The 20,855-nt window shown below is 44.6% G+C and overlaps 1 protein-coding gene and 1 long non-coding RNA gene across 2 annotated transcripts; one reads left to right on the forward strand and one right to left on the reverse strand.

The window, feature by feature from the left end:
- Positions 1 to 15,224: 15,224 nt before the first annotated feature.
- Positions 15,225 to 16,022, reverse strand: LOC123115167 (BTB/POZ and MATH domain-containing protein 1-like). The gene has a single exon (XM_044536406.1). The coding sequence runs from the start codon at positions 16,020 to 16,022 to the stop codon at positions 15,225 to 15,227; it is 798 nt and encodes a 265-aa protein (XP_044392341.1).
- A 1,668-nt stretch (positions 16,023 to 17,690) lies between these two features.
- Positions 17,691 to 20,358, forward strand: LOC123117366 (uncharacterized). Its single transcript, XR_006457352.1, has 3 exons — positions 17,691 to 18,171; positions 18,848 to 18,985; positions 20,179 to 20,358. It is a non-coding gene; the product is annotated as an uncharacterized lncRNA (long non-coding RNA).
- Positions 20,359 to 20,855: the final 497 nt, after the last annotated feature.

Consider the following 20,855-nt stretch of genomic DNA (forward strand, 5'->3'; position numbering starts at 1 on the left):
CAGTGAAGGCTGAGTACGGCTGTAGCCGAGGTTGCTTCGAAGCATTTCTGGGAGTATGGGCTAACAGCCTGCCCGAGGGCCATGAACTGTCGAAAACCATGTACGGTACGAAGAAAATCATGAAGGCGCTCTCCATGGACTATGAGAAAATACATGTTTGTCCAAAGAATTGCCTTTTGTTTAGGCATGAGTATGCGGATGACAACTACTGTAGGAAGTGCGGTTCCTCTCGGTATATTGAGGTGGTCGATAAGCATGGTCAGAAGCGGTAGCTAAAAATCCCTATGAAGGTTCTTCGGTATCTTGATTTTATAAAAAGACTGCAGCGCCTTTTCATCACCGAGGAGTCTGCCAAAATGATGAAGTGGCACAAGGAAGGGAAAAGGTACAATCCAAAAAAGATTGTACATACATCAGAAGGTGAAGCATGGAAGTCATTCGATATAAAGTACCCGGAGGAAGCAGCCGAGGCTGGGAATGTCAGAATTGCTATAACAGGTGATGGGTTCAATCCATATGGTATGTCGTCTAATCCATACAGCTGCTGGCCCGTATTTGTTATTCCGCTCAATCTCCCTCCCGGCGCCATAATGCAACGCAAGACCATGTTCTTGTCGCTTATAATTCCGGGGCCTGAATATCCAGGGAAGAATTTGAGTGTGTTTATGCAGCCATTGGTGGATGATTTGCACCATTCTTGGTACTTCCCGAGGTTGACATACAACCGGCATCTGCAGAAAAATTTCTTGATGAAAGTTTGGCTACAGTATTGCATGCATGACTTTCCCGGCTATGCCCTGTTCTGCGGATGATGTACAAGTGGAAAGATGCCTTGCCCAGTGTGCATGCAGGTCTTGATTTTCATTTGGCTGAAGAAGGGTGGCAAGTATGTTGCCTTTGACCAGCATCGACAGTTCCTCCCTCCAGACCATCCTGATAGGGAAGACAAGAAGAACTTCACAAAAGGCAAAGTTGTCCATGAAGTAAACGAGATTCCAACATTTTCTGGTGCGGATGTGCTTGCTCAGCTCAAAGCTCTTAAGCCTGCCGGTGAAGGGAAAGGCAAAGGCAAAGGCAAAGGCAAAGGCAAAGGTAAAGGGAAAAAATGTTTTGAAGGATATGGTGAGACGCACAACTGGACTCACATTACCCCATTCACGCAGCTTCCCTATTTTAAGGACCTCAAACTTCCATACAACATCGACGTGATGCACACCGAAAAGAGTGTCGCAGAGTCCCTTTTTAACACGATCCTCAACATTCCTGATAAGACAAAGGATAATGTTAATGCTAGAGTTGATCAACAGAATATTTGTGATAGACCACGTCTTCACATGCAACCTCCCACAGGCAGTCGAAAATCTTGGTTCAAGCCAGATGCTGACTTCATACTTAAAAAGGATCATAAGATGGAGGCATTCAAGTGGCTGAAACACGTCGTGAAGTTCACTGATGGTTATGCGTCGAATATAAGTAAGGGGGTCAATCTTTCAACGGGCAGAGTGACCGGGCTCAAGAGTCATGACTATCATGTATGGATTGAGCGGATTATGCCGGTGATGGTTCAGGGCTATGTTCCCGAGCGTGTCTGGCGTGTGCTTGCGGAGTTAAGCCATTTCTTCCAAACGCTTTGTGCTAAAGAAGTATGTCCTGAGAAGATAAAAGAAATGCATAAGAAGGCGCCAGAGTTGATATGCAAGCTAGAGAAGATCTTCCTGCCAGGCTTCTTTACTCTGATGACACATCTCATTTTGCACCTTGCGAACGAGGTATTTTTGGGGGGCCCTATGCAGTATCGTTGGCAGTACAGCCCTGAGAGACAGAACAAGCATCTGAGACAGAAATGTGGAAACAAAGCTAAGATTGAAGCTTCCATAGCTGAGGCAGTTATCCTAGAGGAGGTGGGAGACCTCAGGACAGCCTACTATCCGGACCATGTTCCCACGTTGCACAATAAGGTGTCTCGATACAATACAGAAGAACCCAAGTATAAACCCAAGTTGCCTCTATTCACCGGGCAAGGTGGCAGGGCTGGATGCTCGACATCTTATGTCATGCCACGAGATGAGTGGGAGGATGTCATGTTCTATATCTTGCACAACATCAAGGAAGTTGAGGATGAGTGGATGAGGTAATACCTTTGCACCATTCTTTTAGTCAATTCATTATGTTCACTTTGCCTAGTTCTTATACCACTTTTCTTATTGTAGTCGATTGATTGAGGAAGAGTGGACGGGAATGCTGCCTCCTACTGAAGCGGAGGCACTTGCTCTTCTTCGAAAGGGTGCTGATGGAAGGAAAATTTTCGTTGCGTGGTTCATGGAGAAAGTAATATTTCACACTTCCCTATTACCCATTTCACACTTCCAATTAAACTCATGCACCCTATAATTTCAATTAAACTTGTAGGGAAATGATCCAAACGAATCAATGGATGAAGAATTGAGATGGGTTTCCATGGGTTTTGACCCTACCGTCATGACATGCCAAAAGTATGATGTGAATGGGTATCGCTTCCATACAGAGGAGCACCAGAATAGTCGGCCTGATCCCAAAACCATAAATACCGGAGTCTTCACCGAAGGAGATAATAAAGTATATTACTATGGAAGGGTAGGAAAAATATACGAGCTTACATTCAAATGTGGTCGTAAACACCTAAGTCTCACTGTGTTCAAATGCCGATGGTTCGACCCCAAAAAGGGTCTGAGACATACGCCTTCTGTTGGTTTAGTTGAAGTTAAACCATCAACCGTCTATGCCAGAGTTGATCTCTTTATCGCCGCTACCCAGGCCACACAAGTATATTATCTGCCTTACCCATGCCAGAAAGAGTACCTAAAGGGTTGGGAAGTTGTGTTCAAGGTGTCGCCACATGGTAAGCTACCGGACCCGAACGATGATGATTACTACAACATAAACCCCATGACATACGAGGGAGTGTTCTTTCAAGAGGAACATGATGACGTGGTCCGAAACAAGGAGGATGATGACTTGGGTTATGTTGACCTGGACCCAAATGACGACGGTGCACGGATTGATGGTGAGGCAGTTGTGAATCAAAGAGACATAATTATGCTTGAAAAGTTAAATGAAGACACTGACGCTGACGATGAGGAAGAGCCTCCACCTCCGTCAGACAACGAAGAAGATATGCGGGATAGTGATGATGAGACCGGTCGACAAATAGATTACAATAGTGATGATTCATATGGGTTCTAGAAAATGTATGTTCTTTTAATAATGTGCTCTTCCATTATTAATGTCTTTCCTGTATGCTTGTTTTTTTATATCCTTACTAATTGTTTATTCTCTTCTCAATGCAGGTTTGCTAATCATGGGCAAGTCCAGCGGTGCCAGTTTCCTCAGTAACTCAAAGGAGGACTTACTCGGAGTGGACGAGCCCACAAAGTTCCCTCCCGACTACGCGAGGATGGCACCTCACAGGGAGGTGGAGGGGTCGGGGGAGGAGACCCTAGAGGAGGAGGGGGTGGGGGGAGAGCCCCTAGAGGACGAGGAGGTGGGGGGAGAGGCAACCGGGCCGTGTCCTAAATAGGAGGGCCTTCTTCGATGCCCTCCTATGCTGATGCAGCTTCTGAGTCTGAGGAGGAGGAGTATGTTCCTGATGTCGAGGAGGAGGAGGGTGAGGAGGAGGAGGCCGAGGAGGAGGAGGCCGAGGAGGAGGGCGAGGAGGGTGGAGGGGAGGTTGACCCCGAGTTGTGGGGTGACTTGCCACCGGGTGCTCCGCAGGGGTGGCTGCGTGGTAATGCCGGAGTACCTACACCACCTTCTATCGAGGTGCACAAGTGGCTCATTGAACCTGCGGGGACAGAGCAAGTGCATCTCAATCATATTTTCAACACATGACAACATTTTTTTATTGTACACATGGCAACCCTTTGATTCTTTTGCAGTAACTGGATCCTTCGCGGAAAGGGCCGTAAACCGAACAGCCTTCTCACTGTCCTGTTGAAGCAGTTTTGGCCTGGCCTATTCTGCCCGCGGCTAGACAGGGACCCGCAGCTGCGTGTTTTGGCCACAAGCTGGGCCCACTATGAGGCTTGCAGCAATGCGGAGTACGGGACGGCCGCTAAGGCCGTGATCACCAAATTTTGGGTAAGTTCCCTTTTGAATCACTTGTCTTCAGTTTCATTCATAGTTTATCATTGAATCACTCAACTCATGCCTTGTTTGCTTCTGGTTTATGCATGATTGTAGCAACTCTATAGAGTTCTTGACGAGCACAAGGCCAGAGCCGACGTGGTCTTACTTGCGTCTGCAAAGAAGAAAGCTCGTCAGTTGCAGTACGAGGTGCGTTGGGTTGCCGTCTCACAGTACTACCACATCTACCTGCAACAAAAGATGACCAAACCACAAGCACAGAGGCAAAAAATTACCATGAGCAGGGAGCAGTTCATGATGGTAACTATTACTGACTTTTCATTGTTTCAAGGAGTCAACTATATGTTTCGTGCTCACATGTCATGCTTCCAAAATTTGCATAGGTTGTTCCTCGTTGGTGCTATGGAAGTCATGACGGATGGGCGTGTTTGGTGGATAGGTGGGTCGGTGATGATCCAGAGTTTGTTGCCAAGAGCATCAAGGCCCGGGCTAACCGTGGAAAAGACGGGACACACGGCCAAGGAAACAGGAACCACTGGGGCTTCAAGGCCATGAAGGTATATCTATATGAAAGATGCATTTTGGTTCTTCTTTACCGTCATGTTCTTATGTATGGCTAACTTCTGTTTGACGTTGCAGGAGGACAAGTTGCAGAGGCCGCTCTCAGACATGGAGTCGTGGAAGCTGGCCCACGAGCGGAGTGGTCGCAAGGAGGGCGAGAGCCAGTACTACGGCAACACCGAGCAACACCTGGAGTCTTACACTCAGAACTATCAGAAGTTGCATCCGGATGTTCCCGTTCCTGAGGTCGCCCAGTCTCAGATCGACGACACGGCGGTGGTGGCCATCCAGGGTAAGTCCCATGGCCGGTATCCGTGTTTCGATGGCTTGATCACTCCGTCGATCTCGTACACACGGCTTCGAGCTACCAACCCGAGCCCGTTAGAGAGTAAGGGGCGTTCGCACCCTCCCTTAGTCCGCCAACGTGCTGTAAGTACTTCCCCTTATCTTCTTTGTCTCTATGTTTCTTAGTTTATTTTCATCACTGCCCACTTAGAAACAACCTCAATTTTGTAGGCATATCAGGCCTTTCTCGAGCATAGGCATATTGAGGTGAGGGAGTACTTGCAACGAGTGAAGGCAAACGATGATTACAACCGTCAAGTGATGGCGGTTAGTTTTGCCCTCTTAAATCAAGCTCAAATTTGCACTTTCATTCCTTCTGACTTTGTTGATCACGGCTTGTTTCTAAGTGGACTTGTTTAACTAACATCCAGGCTATGTTGGCGTCTTGGACTAACCGCACGAAGCCACCACAAGTTGGACCCCCACCACCACCTGCGGGAGACGCCCCACACATTCCCACGTTCAAGGAATGGCTGGCACTAGGCGGTGATACTCCGGTTAGTAAATTTGCCTAACTAATGACAAACTAGTTCTCGTTCATTCAACACTATCATGTCATATTTACCGTTAGAATCTTCTTTCAAATATGTAGGGGACCAATGGCTTGACTCCTGCTCCGTCGACCCCATTCACTCCGATCTGGCAGAGTGATGGTGGTCGCGGTGGCGGTTTTGGCGGAGGTGGACTTGGCGGTGGCGGTTTTGGCGGAGGTGGACTTGGTGGTGGTGGTGGTTTTGGCAGAGGTGTACTTGGCGGAGGTGGTGGTTTTGGCGGAGGTGGACTCGGTGGTGGTGGTGGTTTTGGCGGAGGTGGACTCGGTGGTGCTTGATGTCGATGATGAATCCGTGTATGCGGTCGTTGTGCCATGTCTTTCATGTTTCAACTTTTATGATGTTTCATATCTTGCACTACTCTTATGTTCGTGAACTTTCGCCGGTGATGATCTTTAGATGATGAACTTGACTATGTTTAAATGATGATGATGAACTGTCATATTTCATATTATTCTGTTTTGAAATGATGTCAAATGAATTGGAAAACAGAAAACAGGGAAAAAAAACTATGCCTACGGCAAAGCCGTCGACATATATACGCTCAGGAGCCACCAGGAGGCGACACGTGGCAGGGCTATGCCTACGGCTTTGCCGTAGGCATAGCCCTGTCGCCAGGTCAAACCAGGGGGCGACACGTGGCAAAGATATGCCTACGGCAAAGCCGTCGGCATAGATTTAATCTATGCCGACGGCAAATCTATGCCGACGGCTTTGTCGTAGGCATATCTTTGCCACGTGTCGCCTCCTGAGCCGCCAGCAGTTTTGACGGCGCCGTCCGTTGCCGTCAGACGGAAAACTACGCCGACGGCTAAACTATGCCGACGGCTTCCCCAAGTTCGTCGGCATACCCTTGTTGGGTTTCGTAGTAATTTCAAAAAATTTCCTACGCACACGCAAGATCATGTGATGCATAGCAACGAGAGGGGAGAGTGTTGTCTACATACCCTTGTAGATCGTAAGCGGAAGCGTTAGCACAACGCGGTTGATGTAGTCGTACGTCTTCACGGCCCGACCGATCAAGCACCAAAATTACGGCACCTCCGAGTTCTAGCACACATTCAGCTCGATGACGTCCCTCGAACTCCGATCCAGCCGAGTGTCGAGGGAGAGTTCCGTCAGCACGACGGCGTGGTGACGATCTTGATGTTCTACCGTCGCAGGGCTTCGCCTAAGCACCGCTACGATATTATCGAGGTGGACTATGGTGGAGGGGGGCACCGCACACGGCTAAGAGATCCAAGGGATCAATTGTTGTGTCTTTGGTGCTAGCCCTGCCCCTCTATTTATATGTTGAGCCCCGGGGTCAAAACTTGGAGCAAAAGCCTCCTCAAAGTCGGTTTTTCCCGAAAGGCAAGAGTCCCACTCGGACTCCAGGACCAAACGCCACAATCCTTGGCGTCTGGCCCAGACGCCATGGGCCTCGGCGTCTGGCCCAGGGCCAGACGCCAGGGTCTCCGGCGTTTGGCCCCCTGAACTCCGCAAAACTCCTTTTGCACCGATCTAAAGCCTCATGGGCTTGACCCCTTGGCCTAACCATATCATCCAGTATATGAATCTTTACGTCTCGACCATTTCGAGACTCCTCGTCATGTCCCCAATCTCATCCGGGACTCCGAACTCCTTCGGTACATCAAAACATGTAAACTCATAATATAACTGTCATCGTAACCTTAAGCGTGCGGACCCTACGGGTTCGAGAACAATGTAGACATGACCGAGACACGTCTCCGGTCAATAACCAATAGCGGGACCTGGATGCCCATATTGGCTCCTACATATTCTATGAAGATCTTTATCGGTCAGACCGCATAACAACATACGTTGTTCCCTTTGTCATCGGTATGTTACTTGCCCGAGATTCGATCGTCGGTATCCAATACCTAGTTCAATCTCGTTACCGGCAAGTCTCTTTACTCGTTCCATAATACATCATCTCACAACTAACATATTAGTTGTAATGCTTGCAAGGCTTATGTGATGTGTATTACCGAGAGGGCCCAGAGATACCTCTCCGACAATCGGAGTGACAAATCCTAATCTCGAAATACGCCAACCCAACATCGACCATTGGAGACACCTGTAGTACTCCTTTATAATCACCCAGTTACGTTGTGACGTTTGGTAGTACCCAAAGTGTTCCTCCGGTAAACGGGAGTTGCATAATCACATAGTAATAGGAACATGTATAAGTTATGAAGAAAGCAATAGCAACATACTAAATGATCGGGTGCTAAGCTAATGGAATGGGTCATGTCAATCAGATCATTCAACTAATGATGTGACCTCGCTAATCAAATAACAACTCATTGTTCATGGTTAGGAAACATAACCATCTTTGATTAACGAGCTAGTCAAGTAGAGGCATACTAGTGACACTTTGTTTGTCTATATATTCACACATGTATTATGTTTCCGGTAAATACAATTCTAGCATGAATAATAAACATTTATCATGAAATAAGGAAATAAATAATAACTTTATATTGCCTCTAGGGCATATTTCCTTCAGTCTCCCACTTGCACTAGAGTCAATAATCTAGTTCACATCGCCATGTGATTTAACACCAATATTCATATTTGTATATGATTAACACCCATAGTTCACATCGTCATGTGACCAACACCCAAAGGGTTTACTAGAGTCAATAATCTAGTTCACATCGCTTATGTGATTAACACCCAAAGAGTACTAAGGTGTGATCATGTTTTGCTCGTGAGAGAAGCTTAGTCAACGGGTCTGTCACATTCAGAGCCGTATGTATTTTGCAAATATTCTATGTCTACAATGCTCTGTACGGAGCTACTCTAGCTAATCGCTCCCACTTTCAATATGTATCCAGATTGAGACTTAGAGTCATCTGGATCAGTGTAAAAGTTTGCACTGATGTAACTTTTACAACAAACTCTTTTATCACCTCCATAATCGAGAAACATCTCCTTAGTCCTTACTAAGGATATTCTTGACCAATGTCCAGTAATCTACTCCTAGATCACTATTGTACTCCCTTGCCAAATACAGAGCAAGGTATACAATAGGTCTGGTACAAAGCATAGCATACTTTATAGAACCTATGACTGAGGCATAGGGAATGACTTTTCATTCTCTTTCTATTTTCTGCTGTGGTCGGGATTTGAGTCTTACTCAATTTCATACCTTTGCAACACAGGCAAGAACTCTTTCTTTAACTGTTCCATTTTGAACTATTTCAAAATCTTGCCAAGGTATGTACTCATTGAAAATCTTATCAAGCGTCTTGATCTATCTCAATAGATCTTGATGCTCAATATATAAGTAGCTTTTTACTGAGGTCTTTTCCTTCTAAAGAACTCCTTTAAAACACTCCTTTATGCTTTGCAGAAAAATTCTACATCATTTCTGATCAACAATATGTCACTCACATATACTAATCAGAAAGGCTGTAGTGCTCCCACTCACTTTATTGTAAATACAGGCTTCATCGTAAGTCCATATAAAACTATATGCTTTGATCAACTTATCAAAGCGTATATTCCAACTCCGAGATGCTTGCACCAGTCCATAGATGGATCGCTGGAGCTTGCACATTTTGTTAGCACCTTTAGGATTGACAAAACCTTCTGGTTGCATCATATACAACTCTTCTTTAATAAATCCATTAAGGAATGCAGTTTTGACATCCATTTGCCAGATTTCATAAAATGTGGCAATTGCTAACATGATTCAGATAGACTTAAGCATCGATACGAGTGAGAAAACCTCATCGTATTCAACACCTTGAACTTGTTGAAAAACTTTTGCAACAAGTCGAGCTTGGTAGATAGTAACACTACTATCAGTGTCCGTATTCCTCTTGAAGATCCATTTATTTAACATGGCTTTGCTGATCATCGAGCAAGTCAATCAAAGTCCATACTTTGTTGTCATACATGGATCATATCTCAGATTTTATGGCCTCAAGCCATCTCGCGGAATCTGGGCTCATCATCGCTTCCTCATAGTTCGTAGGTTCATCATGGTCTAGTAACATGACTTCCAGAACATGATTACTACACCACTCTGGTGCAGATCTTACTCTGGAAGACCTACGAGGTTCTGTAGTAACTTGATTTGAAGTTTTATGATCAATATCATTAGCTTCCTCACTAATTGGTGTATTTGTCACAGGAACTGATTTCTGTGATGAACTACTTTCCAATAAGGGAGCAGCTACAGTTACCTCATCAAGTTCTACTTTCCTCCCACTCACTTCTTTCGAGAGAAACTCCTTCTCCAAAAAGGATCCATTTTTAGCAACGAATATCTTGCCTCCGGATCTGTGATAGAAGGTGTACCCAACAATTTCCTTTGGGTATTCTATGAAGACGCACTTCTCCGATTTGGGTTCGAGCTTATCAGGATGAAACTTTTTCACATAAGCATCGCAGCCCCAAACTTTAAGAAACGACAACTTGGGTTTCTTGCTAAACCACAATTCATATAGTGTCGTCTCAATGGATTTAGATGGTGCCCTTTTAACGTGAATGCAGCTGTCTCTAATGCATAACCCCAAAACGACAATGGTAAATCAATAAGAGACATCATAGATCGCACCATATCCAATAAAGCGCGGTTACGACGTTCGGACACACCATAACATTGTGGTGTTCCAGGTGGCGTGAGCTATGAAACTATTCCACATTGTTTTAATTGAAGACCAAACTCATAACTCAAATATTCGTCTCCGTGATCAGATCGCAGAAACTTTATTTTTCTTGTTACGATGATTTTTCCACTTCACTCTAAAATTCTTTGAACCTTTCAATTATTTCAGACTTATGTTTCATCAAGTAGATATCCCCATATCTGCTCAAATCATCTTGTGAAGGTCAGAAAATAATGATACCTGATGTAAGCCTTTCATCGGACCACATACATCGGTATGTATGATTTCCAACAAATCTGTTGCTTGCTTCATTGTTCCGGAGAACGGCGTTTTAGTCATCTTGCCCATAAGGCATGGTTCGCAAGCATCAAGTGATTCATAATCAAGTGATTCCAAAATCCCATCAGCATGGAGTTTCTTCATGCGCTTTACACCAATATGACCTAAACGGCAGTGCCATAAATAAGTTGCACTATCATTATTAACTTTACATCTTTTGGTTTCAATATTATGAATATGTGTATCACTAAGATCGAGATCCAATGAACTATTTTCATTGGGTGTGTAACCATATAAAGTTTTATTCATGTAAACAGAACAACAATTTATTCTTTTACTTAAATGAATAACCGTATTACAATAAACATGATCAAATCATATTCATGCTCACCAAATAACACTTATTTAGTTTCAACACTAATCCCGAAATTATAGGGAGTGTGCGATGATGATCATATCAATCTTGGAACCACTTCCAACACACATCGTCACTTCACCCTTAACTAGTCTCTGTTTATTCTGCAACTCCCGTTTCGAGTTACTAATCTTAGCAACTGAACTAGTATCAAATACTTAGGGTTTGCTATAAACACTAGTAAAGTACACATCAATAACATGTATATCAAATATACTTATGTTCACTTTGCCATCCTTCTTATCCGCCAATCACTTGGGGTGATTCCGTTTCCGGTGACCAGTCCCTTTGCAGTAGAAGCACTTAGTCTCAGGCTTAGGACCAGACTTGGGCTTCTTCACTTGAGCAGCAACTTGCTTGCCGTTCTTCTTGAAGTTCCCCTTCTTCCCTTTGCCCTTTTCTTGAAACTAGTGGTCTTATCAACCATCAACACTTGATGTTTTTCTTGATTTCTACCTTCATTGATTTCATCATCACGAAGAGCTTGGGAGTTGTTTCCATTATCCCTTGCATATTATAGTTCATCATGAAGTTCTACTAACTTGGTGATGGTGACTAGAGAATTCTGTCAATCACTATCTTATCTGGAAGATTAACTCCCACTTGATTCAAGCGATTGTAGTACCCAGACAATCTGAGCACATGCTCACTAGTTGAGCGATTCTCCTCCATCTTTTAGCTATAGAACTTGTTGGAGACTTCATATCTCACAACTCGGGTATTTGCTTGAAATATTAACTTCAACTCCTGGAACATCTCATATGGTCCATGACGTTCAAAACGTCTTTGAAGTCCCGATTCTAAGCCGTTAAGCATGGTGCACTTAAACTATCAAGTAGTCATCATATTGAGCTAGCTAAACGTTCATAACGTTTGCATCTGCTCCTGCAATAGGTCTGTCACCTAGCGGTGCATCAAGGACATAATTCTTCTGTGCAGCAATGAGGATAATCCTCAGATCACGGATCCAATCCGCATCATTGCTACTAACATCTTTCAACACAATTTTCTCTAGGAACATATCAAAATAAACACAGGGAAGCAACAACGCGAGCTATTGATCTATAATTTGCAAAATACTACCAGGACTAAGTTCATGATAAATTTAAGTTCAATTAATCATATTACTTAAGAACTCCCACTTAGACAGACATCCCTCTAATCCTCTAAGTGATCACATGATCCAAATCAACTAAACCATGTCCGATCATCACGTGAGATGGAGTAGTTTCAATGGTGAACATCACTATGTTGATCATATCTACTATATGATTCACGCTCGACCTTTCGGTCTCCGTGTTCCGAGGCCATATCTGCATATGCTAGGCTCGTCAAGTTTAACCTGAGTATTCTGCGTGCGCAACTGTTTTGCACCCGTTGTATTTGAACGTAGAGCCTATCACACCCGATCATCACGTGGTGTCTCAGCACGAAGAACTTTCTCAACGGTGCATACTCAGGGAGAACACTTCTTGATAATTTAGTGAGAGATCATCTTATAATGCTACCGTCAATCAAAGCAAGATAAGATGCATAAAAAGATAAACATCACATGCAATCAATATAAGTGATATGATATGGCCATCATCATCTTGTGCTTGTGATCTCCATCTCCGAAGCACCGTCATGATCACCATCGTCACCGGCGCGACACCTTGATCTCCATCGTAGCATCGTTGTCGTCTCGCCAATCTTATGCTTCCACGACTATCGCTACCGCTTAGTGATAAAGTAAAGCATTACATCGCGATTGCATTGCATACAATAAAGCGACAACCATATGGCTCCTGCCAGTTGCCGATAACTTGGTTACAAAACATGATCATCTCATACAATAAAATTCAGCATCATGCCTTGACCATATCACATCACAACATGCCCTGCAAAAACAAGTTAGACGTCCTCTACTTTGTTGTTGCATGTTTTACGTGGCTGCTACGGGCTTAAGTAAGAACCAATCTCACCTACGCATCAAAACCACAACGATAGCTTGTCAAATAGACTCCATTTTAACCTTCGCAAGGACCGGGCGTAGCCATACTTGGTTCAACTAAAGTTGGAGAGACAGTCGCCCGCAAGCCATCTCTGTGCAAAGCACGTCGAGGGAACCGGTCTCGCGTAAGCGTACGCGTAAGGTTGGTCCGGGTCGTCTCGTCCAACAATACCGCCGAACCAAAGTATGACATGCTGGTAGGCAGAATGACTTGTATCGTCCACAACTCACTTGTGTTCTACTCGTGCATATAACATCAACATAAATAACCTAGGCTCTGATACCACTGTTGGGTTTCGTAGTAATTTCAAAAAAAATCCTACGCACACGCAAGATCATGTGATGCATAGCAACGAGAGGGGAGAGTGTTGTCTACATACCCTTGTAGATCGTAAGCGGAAGCGTTAGCACAACGCGGTTGATGTAGTCGTACGTCTTCATGGCCCGACCGATCAAGCACCGAAATTACGGCACCTCCGAGTTCTAGCACACGTTCAGCTTGATGACGTTCCTCGAACTCCGATCCAGCCGAGTGTCGAGGGAGAGTTCCGTCAGCACGACGGCGTGGTGACGATCTTGATGTTCTACCGTCGCAGGGCTTCGCCTAAGCATCGCTACGATATTATCGAGGTGGACTATGGTGAAGGGGGGCACCGCACACGGCTAAGAGATCCAAGGGATCAATTGTTGTGTCTTTGGTGCTAGCCCTGCCCCTCTATTTATATGTTGAGCCCCGGGGTCGAAACTTGGAGCAAAAGCCTCCTCAAAGTCGGTTTTTCCCGAAAGGCAAGAGTCCCACTCGGACTCCAGGACCAAACGCCACAATCCTTGGCGTCTGGCCCAGACGCCATGGGCCTCGGCGTCTGGCCCAGACGCCATGGGCCTCGGCGTCTGGCCCAGGGCCAGACGCCAGGGTCTCCGGCGTTTGGCCCCCTGAACTCCGCAAAACTCCTTTTGCACCGATCTAAAGCCTCATGGGCTTGACCCCTTGGCCTAACCATATCATCCAATATATGAATCTTTACATCTCGACCATTTCAAGACTCCTCGTCATGTCCCCAATCTCATCCGGGACTCCGAACTCCTTCGGTACATCAAAACATGTAAACTCATAATATAACTGTCATCGTAACCTTAAGCGTGCGGACCCTACGGGTTCGAGAACAATGTAGACATGACCGAGACACGTCTCCGGTCAATAACCAATAGCGGGACCTGGATGCCCATATTGGCTCCTACATATTCTACGAAGATCTTTATCGGTCAGACCGCATAACAACATACGTTGTTCCCTTTGTCATCGGTATGTTACTTGCCCGAGATTCGATCGTCGGTATCCAATACCTAGTTCAATCTTGTTACCGGCAAGTCTCTTTACTCGTTCCGTAATACATCATCTCACAACTAACATATTAGTTGTAATGCTTGCAAGGCTTATGTGATGTGTATTACCGAGAGGGCCCAGAGATACCTCTCCGAAAATCGGAGTGACAAATCCTAATCTCGAAATACGCCAACCCAACATCGACCATTGGAGACACCTGTAGTACTCCTTTATAATCACCCAGTTACGTTGTGACGTTTGGTAGTACCCAAAGTGTTCCTCCGGTAAACGGGAGTTGCATAATCTCATAGTCATAGGAACATGTATAAGTTATGAAGAAAGCAATAGCAACATACTAAACGATCGGGTGCTAAGCTAATGGAATGGGTCATGTCAATCAGATCATTCAACTAATGATGTGACCTCGTTAATCAAATAACAACTCATTGTTCATGGTTAGGAAACATAACCATCTTTGATTAACGAGCTAGTCAAGTAGAGGCATACTAGTGACACTTTGTTTGTCTATATATTCACACATGTATTATGTTTCCGGTAAATACAATTCTAGCATGAATAATAAACATTTATCATGAAATAAGGAAATAAATAATAACTTTATTATTGCTTCTAGGGCATATTTCCTTCAACCCTCCTATGCGGACGGCTATATTATGCCGACGGTCTGACAGGAGTACGCTGACGTGATCTACACTGACGGGGCTATGCCGACGGCAGCCGTCGGCATAGATCTATGCCGACGGCCCTTGGCCGTAGGCATAGCCCACGAGTCCGGTAGTGGGTGATGATCGGCGGCGGCGCTGCATATTAAAATCAACAACCTGATAAATAGAAAGTTCTGATTTGGACAGGTTGATTAGGGCGACTTTCACGCCATTCATATCACTTGAGAATTAACCTAACCACTCTTGGATTCATCTAACATTGAGCTGATCATCCCTATGAAAATTTGGTATGAGAAAATTTGCAAATCTACCAATATAGTTGCTCATGCTTCATGAAAACTTCCTTCTCTTTCCCGTTCATCCACAACGAAAGATGGGCAAGTCGCCTTGAGATCCTTTAAGCGTTGGGTTCCCACCACATCATCCATGAAATTTGATAATTTGATAAATTCAAGGCAAGCATCCTTAAGCTGGTGGCAGTTATGTCGGTCAGCAAAAGCCAATGTGGTTGTGATGGTGTCCACATTCAAATCCTCGCAAAGGATGCTTTGGCAAACCAGCTTGAGCCTATCCATTGCATATCTATCCTCGGCCACTAGTAAAAGCCGGATCATCTCTGTATCCTCGCCGCTAGGCAAAGAGTCAGTATAGATGAAATGGAGCAGGGCCTTGAAAACGGCAGGTTGCATGTCCTTGATGGTTATGCACTCCCCCAGCCTCGCCTCCTGCATCGACCCATAGAGCTCTGCTTTGAAAACAGGCGACCTCATAGCAAGAACAAACCTATGTGCTTCAATGGTCTCTCCTCCGACAATGAAACTCACATCAAATCCCGTCATTTCTTCAAGTAGCTTGCTGACATTCTCAGTCATGTCAGGTTGTGGCATGTCGATTTTGGGGAATGATTTGGTTTCAGTAACATGTGGCATCTTGAAAACAGTGACGATGCATTCGATCGTCAAGCGATCATCCCTAAGGTACGGAGATCCCTCAAACTCGCTTCGCCTCATGACATAAGGAGTCTCAGGAGCAAACATAGTGAAGTCACCGGGACTGAAAGTTCTAATTTCTGTTTTATGCACTGAAAATGGGAATCCAGTGTACTGGTCGACGAGCCTCATGTCACAGGACACCTTTTTTTTAGCAGTGTAACAAAAGAAAAGTCATTTTTAACAGACGAAAAAATACAAATGGGTTGGCTGGGATTCTACCAAAGCTCCGACAGCTTAAGACTTGATGCAAAAAAACCAATGGACTGAGAATACTTTGCTGATTACAATCCGAAAACAGTGCTATTTAACAATTGTTTTAGTACAAAATTTCATTGTTTTGAAAACAGGTTGATTGAATTTGAAAAAAGTTCACGAATTCAAAAGATTCGAAAAAAAGTTCATCAACTCGAGAAAAGTTCACGAAATCGAAAATAGAAGAAAAACAGAAGAAAACCGGCCAAAAAAAAACAAGCTGGAATCTAGCACAAAAAATAATCTTTATTTAAAGACAATAAAAGAATTAAACTATCGGAAAGCGGGTCTTGTCCCGGATGGCTAGCGCGTTCGTACATTGCCTGTGAGGTGCGGTGTTTGAAACATCACGACGCACATTTTTTGAAAGTGTTTGCAGAAAAACGTAAAAAAAATACGACGGGCCGGCCCAGTGCGCGCCGTAGTCCAATATTCGAAACATCACGATGCACATTTTTTGAAAGTTTTTGCAGAAAAACGTAAAAAAAATATACAATGGGCCGGCCCAGTGCGCGCCGTAGTCAATATTACCGCTGCTTGGCCCACGAGCCATACAAATCCCTGCCACGTCAGCGTTTTTACGCCTCAAACGATGTCAAGGTTCGATTTAGACCGGGATTGCGTAGTTCAGGGTGCAATCGACCGGGATTTTGACTTGAGGGTTCATTTCGCCAAACCTCTACGAGTTCAGGATTTAAAATAGACTTTTTCCCCTTGAGCCTCCTCAAGCGGGATGCACATAGACACCGTCTTACACGTCTTCATCTCGTGACCAGGAGGAGGATATTGGTGAAGTCCCGACTCGTCGCGTAGGTCGATGATGCACTCGCGTCTGGATCGATTACTTTCAGATCAGATCAGAAGACGCCCGTAGGGTGCTAGCTCACAAGCGTAGAGCCGCCGGCTTGATGCGTATATGTACGCACGAGCAGCCGAGTTCCGACGAGAAACGCACGAGGAGGATATAGGAGCACGATCGAGTCGATGGCAAAAGGCTCGTGTCGAGCACTCGAGCCTTCGTATCTTTTTTCTTTTCTTTTGATTGATCTGGTTTATTACATGGGGAGCTACTACTACAGATATATATAGAGCCTGATCTATCTACATACTACTAGTACAGAGCTGATTCGGCTAACGCTACAGGTCCGTACCGCACGGTGCAACTCGAGTCTTCGGTTTTGCGCACGCAACGAAACAAACCGAAAATTCTAAACGCAGGAGCTATTACGTGGGGTTTACGGGGTCTCCTTCTATAACTAATCCCCCCCCCCCCCCCCCCCCCTCTCTAATTTTCAGGGGGTATGGGCCCTCAGCCTGATTTCATCCAATCAAAGTATTCCAATTAAACATCCCGTAATAGTCCGTAATTATATGCCCGTGTGTGTAGCATTCCTCGAAACAAACACCAACGGGCTGGGACGGGGTTCTTCGGTTTTGCGGCGACACCAACGCAACCAACGTCTCTTTTTTTTCCAACGAACTGATTTTCCTTTATTTATTTTATTACTTAGTACTACAAATGCCAAACGAGCGAATCGCGTGGGATCCACGACGCCCCCGTTCCTGTCTTCGTCTTCCTCCAACGATCTACTGCCCACCCACTTCTATTCACGACTCGCAAAAAATCTCCTTCCTCTCCTGATCCACCACCTTCGCCGACGCCTCGCCTCGCCTCGCCGCCGATATTTGTTTGCCCTCCTCGCTCCTCGCCTCCGCCGGCCGACCGATTGCATGCCATCTCCTCCCATCCCTCCTCGAAAAAGCCGACTATATGCGATGCCCTTCTCATGCTTGTTTGATTCCTAGGGCTAGGTGCATGCCCATGACACTTGCATCCAACCACCAGGTCAATTTTTGTTGGTTTCCATCAACAACAAAGAAAGTTGCCCCCCCCCCCCCCCCCCTTTTGCGTTGAGCGTCTTACACATTGCTCCTTTTGACCTACTCCATCGATATTTGTTGCGGCGACGATTGCCTTGTACGAAGATGACCATGCCCATCACAGGCATTGCTGCACCTTGCCCTGGTATGGTAGATAGATACTTTTATGCCTCTGAGGATTTGGATTGGTCTGATCTGGACTGTTTAGCCCTCTAAAAATAGGTTCTGCAATGGGCATGCCAATTGGAAGAACTATCTGGATCTAAGCTATTGTAGTAGCATGTCAAATAGGAACCACAATGACATACATTGAGATTTTTTATTTGAAGAGTTTCTCTTAGGCAAGTGCTCCCACAGCGGGGTTTGCTGCCGTGTTGGTTTCTTCCTGATCATGTATGCTATGTGCATGTTTAGCTTGGTCTCCTACTAGAGGTTGCTATGTTGCCCGGATATGATAGCATGTTTAGGTTGTGAACCGAAAGAAATGTTGATGTTGTAGCAGTAACATGCATGTTCATTAGCTATTTGTGTCTCGTAATTTGTTGTGCTAGTTTAGTCTCTAGTCATCTGTTCTGAGCAAGATGATTCTTGTTCACTTTGTAGTTCGTGTTCTAAACTAGGAGTACTTGTTACCCCCCTTGCTGCAAGGGAAACTTGGTTTATTTATTTATTTCTAGCAATGTGAAGATACTTGTTGGGAGCCTTGCTCTTTTACTTATGAAGTGCATCTATTGATCTTGTACTTGTTGGGAACTTGTGTGAACTGGTAGAGGAGCTTTCCCCGCTAAAGCTTGTTGTGTCTTGTGTTGTGAACAGACTAGGCCACCTATGAATTGAAATGGCAAAGTGCAAGGAGCAATCATTAAGCCACACGCTCATCAGGATGTGGCTTCCCATTCATTCCCAGGAGTCATGTTCAACTTGTTTCGTTCTTCCTTGAAAGAAAGGCTGAATGAAAGGTAAGACCTGCCCTGGCAGTAGCATGCAAAGCATAGCTAGGTGGCACTCGACAATATGCTTTGTCTTTGTCTAGTCCACCCTAACTAGAAAACTTTCCATGTACCGAATGTAATGTAGGTAGCTGGTGCTTTATTTCTTGCTTGTTCATTAGGTCCAAACTCGAAATAGCCTGCAGAATTATTGTTGCTTGGCATATTGTCCCTTATGGGTCCCTTATGGCATCTAATTAATGAAGAAATTATGGACTTTGATTTCCAGTCCTAGCTAGTTCGTTTTGACCCATTTGCTAGTGCTATGGATTTGCATGTATGTCTATCACTTGTAAATTAGCTCTAGATTGCCACTTCTTTTCTGTGAAAAAGGCAAGGGACTGGACTGATGGTGTGATTAAATCAGGGTCAAGTAATCGAGTAAAATGCAAGTAAGAACCAAGAGAGTGAAATAGGGGGTGCATTTACTTGATACCCGAGAAGCCAGCCGATGAGTGTGTGGTTCATTCCGGATTGATTCGGTGACTGGTGATCCTGCTTGATCAATTGGGTACTGGGAGTTCACTCTCCTCTAGGTACAGGTAAGCTAGTGTGGCCAGTGCTCACTCACTCGCTTGAGAGGCAGCAAAAGAGATACGGAATAAATTAGAACGGTGCCCTTGTGCTGACCTTAGTAGGCTGCTATGTATCAAAAAAACTCTTTAACCTTCATTTTGTGAAATATATCATGTTTGATTCTTTTAGGCTGGTCATAGCGGGGAGTAACTTTGACTAGTAACATGCATATGTTACTAGTCTATGTTACTACCTCTATAGTGCATAGTATCATAGATTAATATCATAGGTGGTCTCATTTATTGCCATGCATGACACATAGTAGCATCACATTTATTATGTTACGGTATCTACCTACTATAACCATCTCTCTCTTCTTTAATTGTCTGCCACATAAGCATGCTTGCGAGTTCCAAGTGCATGATACTACTTATGTTACCCCCACTATGGCCAGCCTTAGAGAAGGTTACATATATTTCTGTGCAGATTTCATATATTTATTGCATGTCAATACTCAACATTTTATTTCAATCGATAGACCGATGAGCTTGCTTTTTCAGATTTACTTGTAATTTGTTCTACATTCTAGGATCTGTGGTACTTTAAATTGTTTTTGACTTGATGCATGTGTTGCGCTTCTGATGCAGATGCATGGCATTTACAGGTTGGTGCCATTGAGATTGATGATGCCGATGTTGTTACCCCCCAAAAGCGGAAGGCGCCGAAAGCCGAGACGTGGAAGCATTATGTAGAAAGGCAAGATGAGCCTGAGTTGTGTGTTTTTCTTTGTTCGCTGGTAGTTGTGGCAGTGTGACAAATGATATTGCTCGTGATAGTTGTATTTGTACACAAGATAGAAATGGATTGATTTCTTGGCTGGTGGCTTACTTGTGCTTTGTTTATCGTTCAAGTGTTGAATATTGATGTTCGTCAATTACTAGTCCTGTTTATGTTGCTGTTCCCAACCACTGTGGACTTTGCGATGGGATGAGCACTTTGGGGGGGGGGGGGGGGGGGGGGGGGGGGGGGGGGGGGGATTGAGGGCAATATGCTAAAGGCGTTTGAGGCTTGCTGCTGCAAATTTCGTCAAATGGGTACTTGCGCATTATATGGGTCAGGTATATCTGCACGTTGTTCAATCAAGATTTCAAATTGAATGCATAATGTGAATTTTAGAATCAACATGCATATAGTTAGTGTGTGCTTGTATGCGGCACTGCAATCAGTCAAAATCAGTGTCAGTTGTGAGCAAATGCAATCCAAGCTTTTCGACGGGTTTGTTTGGATCTAAAATGTATACATTAGTTTGATATGATTCAAGAAA

This window comes from Triticum aestivum, chromosome 5B, assembly GCF_018294505.1.
Source record: "Triticum aestivum cultivar Chinese Spring chromosome 5B, IWGSC CS RefSeq v2.1, whole genome shotgun sequence".
Taxonomy (NCBI): domain Eukaryota; kingdom Viridiplantae; phylum Streptophyta; class Magnoliopsida; order Poales; family Poaceae; genus Triticum; species Triticum aestivum.